This window comes from Castanea sativa, chromosome 3, assembly GCF_040712315.1.
Source record: "Castanea sativa cultivar Marrone di Chiusa Pesio chromosome 3, ASM4071231v1".
Taxonomy (NCBI): Eukaryota; Viridiplantae; Streptophyta; class Magnoliopsida; order Fagales; family Fagaceae; genus Castanea; species Castanea sativa.
Genome location: NC_134015.1, coordinates 16,280,989 through 16,290,630, shown reverse-complemented (window position 1 = coordinate 16,290,630; position 9,642 = coordinate 16,280,989). Strand labels below are relative to the sequence as shown.

Here is a 9,642-nt window from a genome sequence, read left to right as displayed (position 1 = left end):
AGTCTACCATCATCTCCAACATCGAATGGAGAGGCAAAGTAAAGTAAATGTCAATAATTGGATTGCTTTTCGGTTTAAAGGAGATGAAAGACATCCTACTCCGAAGAAACAAGTAAAGAAAGTACCCCATCCAAAACGGTGCCAAAATCCATTGGGCCTTATTCTTGACCGTGGGCCTTGGAAAGACAAAGAACACACAGCTCTTTTTGATCTTTGGGTTCCTGAAGATCTTAAGAAAGAAACTTATTTGGCAGCTTTTCTTGCTTGCTGGGACCGTTCAGTCCATCTTCCAACTAAAGTCATGAAGATTCTTTATTCGAGTCAAGTTTAATGAAAATAGGATCAGAGGATATTTTTTTGTAAAAGAATTGAAATAGAGATTGTACTCATTATTCATCAATACAAATTTATATTTGCAACCCATATTTCTTTTTAATTGTTTAATTTTTTTGCAATTAGAAAATTTTGTGTTTACAGCTACGTCCACCATATTTTCATATCTACTGCTGACTAAATAAAATATACGGATTAAAATTCACTACTACTTACCATGGTATATTTAAAATAAAAATATATATTCAGTAAAAAAAAAAAATTTACTTAAGCCAAACGCTAACTAAATTACTATCGATAAAGTCAAAATGTCATTCAAAACTAGAGAATCAGAGTTAACAGAAGCTAGCATTTTTTTTTCCTTTTTTTTTTTTTCTGACGTGAGAAGCTAGCATTAGTAGCATAGCCTAGCATTTATAATCCTCATAGTTTCATAACCGAGTAATTCTGTTCTTGAGCAATGGCTAACACCGTTGCAGTTTTCTCTTTGCTTTTCACTCTCAGTACTACTTTCTCTCTTCTTCTTCTTCTTCTTCTTCTTCTTCCTCATTGCATTGATGCTCATCCCCTTAAGGTTTGCAAGTTTGATGCAATATATCAACTCGGGGACTCGCTCTCTGACACTGGCAATTTAATTCGTGAGGTCCCAACTTCGATGTGTGCTCGGCTTCCTTATGGCCAAAACTTTGTCAACAATGCCACTGGCCGGTGCTCCAATGGGATGCTAATGATTGATTATTTTGGTAAGAATCTAACTTCTTGTTGTTGATGTTTATTTATTTAATTTTGTTCTCTTTTACTTCTTGTTGGATTTTTTCAAAAGAACACAGAAATTATTTTGTTCCTTATATGTATGGATATAAAGGCCAAACTTGTTGATTTTTTTTTGGGTTCTTTTTATTAGTTGCCGTTGGCTTTCAAAAGAACCCCAAAAACAATACTGTTTAGAAAGTTTTCAAGCTCCATATATTTCAGAAAGAATGTTTTCCTCTCTCTCTCTCTCTCTCTCTCTCTCTCTATTCTTTAGAATGTCATTCAATACTGTTTCAATGACCCATATATAAGAATTTTTCTCTCCCAATCCTGTTTTGATTATATCTGAGTTCTATCATTATCATACAGGATATAAGTGGGGTGGGGGATTAGTTTGTGATGCTTCTTCCTTGTTGATTGCTCACTATAAAGTTTATACTACATGCATGTTTGAGCCTTGAAAAAAATCCTCTGTTCTGTGTTTTCCGCCTAAGTATTATTTCTTATGGTTGAATTTTTTACTGGTTGTGTACATTATGGCATTATGCAAGTTGATTTTAGTCTTTTGTTTGACTTGATTGCATATGTTAGAATTCAGAACCACCTTATTAACCAATATTAGTGTCAAAGTAATGTTACACTAATTTTTTTGTTGTTGTTGTTATGTTCTATAATTTCACAGCTCAAGCAGCTGGACTTCCTTTTCTCCCTCCCTACTTGGATCGGAACACATTGGTTAATGGCAGTCATGGGAAGAATTTTGCAGTAGCTGGTGCAGCTGCTTTGCCCACAGAGATTCTTGTAAAAAAGAATATTTCAGTCGTAGCTACTAATAGCTCTCTCAATGTTCAACTGGATTGGATGTCCACATATTTCAATGGGATCTGTCTCAATGCTGAAGGTTAGCCTCTCATTTGAAGCATATATAATACCAAGTAAAATTTATTGTCTTCATATTTTCAACTTTTTTTTCTTAAAAAAAAAGTTTCTTTTGATGTTGAATAGATTGTGCTGAGAAGCTTAAAACAGCCCTATTCATGGTTGGAGAAATTGGAGGGAATGATTTTAACTTTGCATTGGCTCAAGGAAAACCAATTGAGGAGGTCAGAAACCTGGTTCCAGAAGTTCTCAAAGCAATAAAGGATGCTGTTACAGTACGTTTTATTAGTAAACAAAATAAATTCCTTTTTTATATATATATTTTTCATTCAAAATGACTTGATTGATTATTGAGTCCTAATTGTCTATAATATTGGTTCCAGACGGTCATTGGTTATGGTGCTACCCGAGTGGTTGTTCCTGGTAACTTCCCAATAGGCTGCTTACCAATCTATCTTACGGCATTACAGACCAACAATTCTGCAGCTTATGACGAATTTCATTGCCTAAAGGGATTGAACGATTTCGCAATATATTACAATGATCAACTCAAAGAAGTCCTTGAAGGTTTGAGAAAAGAAAACCCTAAAGTTATTGTAGCATATGGTGATTATTACAATGCTTTCCAATCGGTTTACCGTAATGCTTCACTTGTTGGTGAGTCTCTCTCTACTTCTAATAAACTTCAAGGATATTAATAATAAGATAAATCTGATGGAGATTTTTTTTTTTTGGTTTGCATCCAATGTATAGGATTTGATATTGAATCTTTGCAAAAAGCTTGCTGTGGTGCTGGAGGTGATTATGACTTTACATTTATAAAAGGGTGTGGAGATCCAGATGTACCAGTTTGTCCAAATCCAGATAAACGCATCATCTGGGATGGAATTCATTTGACACAACAGGCGTACAAGTATATTTCTGACTGGCTCATCCGTGACATCTTGCCCAACCTTCATTGCTAATTTTAATTTGGTTTAGTTTTGTGAGGCTTGCATAGAGTTAGCAAGTAATATAGTTCTTCTTACTTGGTTCTTGTAGAGAGTTTTATTATTTCAAGTTCTGTTTGTTCGACTAATGTTATACAATAAAATAAAGCATTAATGTGCGGCAATTGCCGAATTCACTTTGAGCATTGTGACTGTAATAGAGCAAGGAAATTAATCAAATTTCCTATTTGGTGCATCATGTAATGCCATAGACTGTCAATGGGGATATCTGTATGACAGTATCAGAAATCAAATTTATTTGTTTGCCTTTACTTTGATTAGAAGTGTTTATACTTTTCTTTGTTGAAAACTAATAGCAAGTCGTTTGTACAGTGATAATAATAACTCTTTTTCTTGATTCTGTTTTTCTTACTCTGAACTTTGTGATTTTTACTTTGTTTAAATACATTGGACCATTCAATTAAGAGTAATATAAACCTAAGGGTACTCTCTCATGCCTTAATGAGTCCTCCCTATGTTCTGAATACATGGGCTACTGAAGTGTGAGCCTAAGTAGTAAATGGGGCCTGAGGTAGAGGTCTTTTAGACCAAGTTTGAACTAGACCAAACTTATAGAACATCTCAATATGAAACCCCCGTTTAGAACCAAACCAAGTTCCCTTTTCCAATATGCATCTTTTAAACTAGTGGAAACCAGAGTCTTCATTGCACATAGTGGGATCTTTTATCTTAAGCTAGTCGCAACCCCGCATATTTAATTATTTTGTAATGAAATATAATATATAATTTATTTTATAAAATATTCATAAAATCATATATTAAGATTAGTAATTTGTAATAAAGCGTTTTCTCATAAGATAATTTAATTTTAGATGTATTAAACTATTAATTAAGAAATTATATATATATATATATATATATATATATATATATAACTCATTACCAAGCCAAAAAAGGGCAAGGATTTTTTTTTTTTAAAATAAAAAAAAAATCATATTGCTTTCCTTTTCATAGTAATGAATTTTGTGTTCTCTATGAATAAAAAATTATATGAATTTTTTACTTTTTTTTATATTAAAATTTTCGTCTACTCATATTATGAACTAATTTGCTAGTGATAGAATACATAAGGGGTTTTAAGTTTTTTCCAATAATGATAGTTAGAAATGAATGATAAAAATAGAGTTTTCCCACCATAAAAAAAATAATAAATAACTTTTTTTTTTAGAGAAATAATTACAATACGCTGCTAACTCCGCAGCTCGAACTCTTTCCCTTCTAGACCCCCAAGCACTTTGTACATGAGGAGGTGCCAATTCAACTACAAGAACTTTGACAATTTAACTTATTCTTCATTCCAAACCAATCTATCTCTTTTGAAGTATACAAAATAGGACCTTGATTTCTCTTCTTGCATACAATGCTTATATCATTACATTCATAAATATATACCAAATCAAAACATACCCATATGAAGATGCTTTGCAAGAAAACAAAATGTTATATCAATCATCGCTTAACAATGATTAATTAGACTGATTAGGAAAAAAAGTTGTTATTGATAATATATATATATATATATATATATATATATTGAGATAAATTTCTCTTGAAAATTGTAAAATTGTCCACCCAAAAAGATTACAAACAAACAATTATTAGCAAAATCTCCTAATTAAGTTTCTATATGCACCCTTATAATAATAATAATAATAATAATAATAATAATAATAATAATAATAATAATTGTAGGGAGGTCAGCGTTGATGAATAAAGAAAGAGGTTAAGTTACAATGGTCTGAGGACGTGGTCCAATGATAGATGTCTCCTCAGCTGAACGAAGCAGAGGTCAGAAGATATGGTCTGCCACTCAGAAGCAACGTTCTAGAAGATTCTATTGATAAGGATATGCATCGTGAGAATACAAGACAAAAGAAAGTTATGAAATCTCTAAGAGAAAGTTGCTACCACCGCATTAAATACTCTGTAGCTAATTCTCTGGCCGCATTAATGAGGAAGTGGTACTTGAACAGTAGTTTTTCAGCCTTACAGCTATTCTCAAATACTTCAGAAAGGTGCTGATGAAACAAAGATTAACACCAACAATCTGAGCTATATGTGGTGGGTAGAGATAGAGGGGGAAGATAGTATAAAATAGAGAAAAGATCTAGAGAAAGGGGGATCGGAGAAAAACACTGTAGAGTCAAGAACAATACTTGTAATCAGTCCCAAAAAAATCAAATATAAGAATTAACCATTTTGGATTGTGTCTGAGGACGATTTTCTTTTGATAACATCAGTTTATTCTATTGTCATTTTTTACTCACTATGATCATTGTCTTAGCTTACTAGAACCTAGTTTTCTAATCCACTCTCTACAAAATCATTGTATTGGGCTCTTTGGGCCTATTCCCTTTCTTACTTTGGGCTTAGGTACAAAAACTGTGTCCTTATAATAATAATAATAGTAATAATAATAATACAATTGCAAAAGCTAAAATATGTCATTCATCCAATTATTTTTGTTTGCTTAATCTTTGCTTTTGTCTAAATAGGTGGTAATATAGGGTACTTCTAATACAACTATTAAGAGCATTTTCTCTACAAAAACTACAAATTTGTTCACCCAAAATTATTAAAAAATAAACAAAATTTAAGTCTCATAGTTTAACATCTAAATAGATTACTAAAAAAATCAAATTCTAACTTGCAAAACAACTAATTATTAACCCAAATTAAATCAAACCAATGGGATAAAGAAAAGGAACTTGTGATTGGGAATTGGAATACCAAAATACATAAATATGCATAAAAGTTGTCAAAAAAAGAAACAAATGTGATGTGACAATTAAATTAATAATAACAAAAAGTACCATTACTTGAAAAAAAAAATGGTTGGAACAATAAAAGAATCCACCAAAAGAGAAACAAAATGAGAGAGAGAGAGAGAGAGAGAATTGACATTTTTTGTCATGAACAACTTGGAAGGAATATGGTTGAGTGGTGGAAATGAACTAAAAAGAAATTTATAAGAAAATTAAGATGGAATAGGAAGGTTGAAGTAGATGAAAGGTTGAAAATTTCAAATGATAATGATTGAGAAAATTTAGAATCGGTAGAATCTAGAAAATTGAGAAAATTTAAAAATTTATTAAGGAATCAAATGAAAATTTTAAAAATACAATGATTGGAGGAGATGAAAGATTGAACTAAAAAGACAATGAAAGAAGATGAAATGTTGAATAAAGTAAAAAAAAAAAAGAAAAAGAAATGATGAAGAGATTTGTAAAATTTATTGCAAAACTTCCATATTATATAGAGTATAGATAGATATGTATAGATATTGTTTTTGGCTTTTGATTATTTATTGATATTTTTTTAGTTAAAAAATATAAATTAAGGTAGATGAATATGTAAAGACAAAATTATATGTAAAGTTATAACCGTACAATACGAATGCGTAAAATCAAATTATTTATATATTTAATATTGTCAATAAAATTTAGGAATAAAAAAAATAAATAGATACAAAATTGTCAAAAAATAAATAAATGTGGTGTGACAATTAAATCAATAATAACAAAAAGCACCATTAGTTGGAAAAATGGCTGAAACAATAAAAAAAATCCATCAAAAGTGAAACAAAATTGGAGAGAGAGAGAGAGAGAGAGAGTGTTGAACTTTTTTGCTATGAACAACTTGGAAGAGGTGGAAATGAACTAAAAATAATTTTATAAGAAAATTAAGATGGAAGAGAAAGGGTTGAAGTAGATGAAAGGTTGAAAATTTCAAATGACAATGATTGAGAAAATTTAGAAATGGTATAATTTAAGAAGATTGAGAAATTTTGAAAATTTATAAAGGAATCAAATGAAAATTTTAAAAAGATAATGATTGAAGGAGATAAAAGATTAAACTAAGAAGATGGTGGTTGAAAATGATGAAAAGTTTTTTTTTTTTTTGAGCAAGGAAAATGATGAAAAGTTGAATAAAGTAAAATTTGCAAAAAATAAAAAATAAGAAAGGATGCTAATAACGTGGTACAAAAAAAAATTTGTAAAATTTATTGCAAAGCTTCTATATTATATATAGTATAGATAGATATGAGTTTATTCATTGATTTTATTTTTTAGTTATAAAAATCTAAATTAAAATAAATGAATATGTAAAGACAAAATTATATGTTAAGTTAAACCATTCAAGATGAATGTGGAAAATTAATCTATTTATATATTTAATATTGTTAACAAGATTTAAAAATAAAATATAAATAAAAAAATAATAATTATATAACTAAGGTAGTACAACATGAGAATAATAATAATAAATATTACGTTTCAAATTTTATATATTATATAAAAATATGAGTAAACACTAAACTGCTTCTACTTGTACTTTGTAGAATGCGCAAAATAACTCTAATTGCACTTATCGTGCAAGTACTACGTCGGTGGCTGTAGATATAGCCATATAGTCCATTAGAACAAAACTACACTAACTCTTGTTTCTTCTCTCTTAATTTCGTCTCTTACACTCACAAAAAATAAAAATAAAAATAAACCGGAGTAGTGATATCGTGATAGGTTTTCTATATTGATGTGTTATAAATCACAAAAAAAATAATTATGATATACTATAATTATATTAAGTAATAAAATTCACTCATCACAATCATTCTCACGTTAGCTTGTCGTCTTTATGTTGAAGTCAATTTTGTAGGAATTTTTCTATAAAAAAAAAAAAATTGTAGGAATTTTAATAATTTAAAATTTTTAACCTACCCTTCTTAGGTGGGCACCATTAAAATAGTGTCGGCAGTCAAAAAAGAAACATTTATTTCTTCTGAACATTTGTTCAAGAAAGTCGAAGGTAAGAAGTATACGAACATCTTGCATTAATCACCGCAACAAGAGGGTAGTTCTTGTCGTACGTAGTTCTTAAATGGCCTTTAGTCTGACCCTTTCCAGGCATCGGTGTATGGTTGTTGGAACATGCCTGCATCATAAATTCATAATCTAGTCCTCTCCGTTGCAACTCTGAAGTCTGATCTACATTAATTCTTACTGTACGTTGCTCGTGCTCTTGTTTTTGTAACTTGAACAAACATGATTTTTTGGAAGAGTTTGGGACTCCCCTAAAAACTAACGTTGAAACCCTTTAGTATAAAGTCAGTTTAGTTGAATTAAATTGTCAATGATCCATGCATCTAGTGCCACTGCTCTATGTTGGAATAAAAGAGATCTTAAACTCTTAATGGACCATGCTAGGAGCTTAAAAAAAAATAAAGGCTAAGTTAGTCGTTATGATATGCATAATAAAGATATGTACATCTCATAATTTAGAGTAAGTTGTTAGAATTTAAGGCATTACAAATTTTATTACAACAAGCCATCCCATGAGTACATTATAAGTTTATATGAGATTATTTTGTAATGAATTATCTTTATAATTCATATATAATAGTAAATAGGTAGTACTATATTTGAGAATTAGTTATATTACATGTCATTAAATAGAAAGAAAAATTGAATTATTATGATTGATATGATTAAGTATGCCGTATGAATGAATTCACAAATGTTTAAGTATTTTGACTAAATTAACCCCATAATTATTTTCTATATTTTTTTTATTGTGTGTATTATTAAGTATACAAGTACATATTGGCTGAACAAACTCACAAATATTTAATTATTTTGACTAACTCAACCGCACAATATTTAATTATTGTGTTTTTTTGTTGAAAATTTTACACTTTTCACATTAACCTTTTATTGTGTGCTCAATTTTCTATATTAATTATTAAAATCAAATGAAGATGAAATTGGAGGATGAAATTGATATATTATTTTTTTTTTTATGACAGAGGGATGAAGTTGATTTGATTTTGAAAGTCTAAATTGATACAAATAATAGTTTTGAGGATTATATTAAATTTTACCCCATAGTTGGAGGACCAAATTAATAATCTAATTAGTATTATTTTTTGTGTTGAGAAGAAACATGCATACTGCATTAATTACTAAAGGCTTTTGGGTTTTTTTTGGTTTTTTTTTTTTTTTGGAGTGAATATCAAGGAAAAGGTAAGGCCCATATGATCTCCCCCACTTATACAGCATGCTTGCGCGGTTGCGCCTCACTATCCATAAACTAAAGAATTATATAACTTCAAGAATATATACGAATGTGAGTGTGATTTAACTTAATTTCTTTATAGTTCATGAAGCTCTGAAAGTTGGATTGCTTTATTTTTTTTTTTTAAGGGACTCTAAAAATGCAATTATGATAGTAATTCTTAAGGATCCAAGTGCATTAAAGTTTAAACTAGGAGACTGAAAATCTTGTTGAGTATATTCACACTAAGCTTTCTTATTATTGTGGCTGGGCTTTTCGTTTTGCCCTATAAGAACAGCAAGTTGTATAGCCCATAATCTTGCAGCCTGTGTTGCATCTCGTACTACCTGGTTGGGCCTTCCCTCATTTCCTCTATTCTTCTCTGGGTCTTCTTTTGGATGGGATGGGTATGGCCCATTGGTCTTTACTTAATTGCTTATCTTCTTTCAATAAAAATATGTGTTCATGAAAAAACAAAAATATAATTGGGTACGCCTAAACTCATCATCATTAGGAGAGGGGATTTTTAAGTGAAAGACTGCTTTTTCATGTTGTGCAATCCACAAGCCCAATAGACCTCTACTAAAGAGAAATACACACATAGCCTTAAAAA

The 9,642-nt window shown here is 30.0% G+C and overlaps 1 protein-coding gene across 1 annotated transcript; it reads left to right on the top strand.

Annotated features, from left to right (window-relative positions):
- The first annotated feature begins 723 nt into the window (after positions 1 to 723).
- LOC142629605 (acetylajmalan esterase 1-like) lies at positions 724 to 3,232 on the top strand. Its single transcript, XM_075803618.1, has 5 exons — positions 724 to 1,076; positions 1,769 to 1,987; positions 2,092 to 2,240; positions 2,349 to 2,622; positions 2,719 to 3,232. The coding sequence occupies exons 1-5, from the start codon at positions 794 to 796 to the stop codon at positions 2,928 to 2,930; spliced, it is 1,137 nt and encodes a 378-aa protein (XP_075659733.1). The 5' UTR covers positions 724 to 793; the 3' UTR covers positions 2,931 to 3,232.
- Positions 3,233 to 9,642: the final 6,410 nt, after the last annotated feature.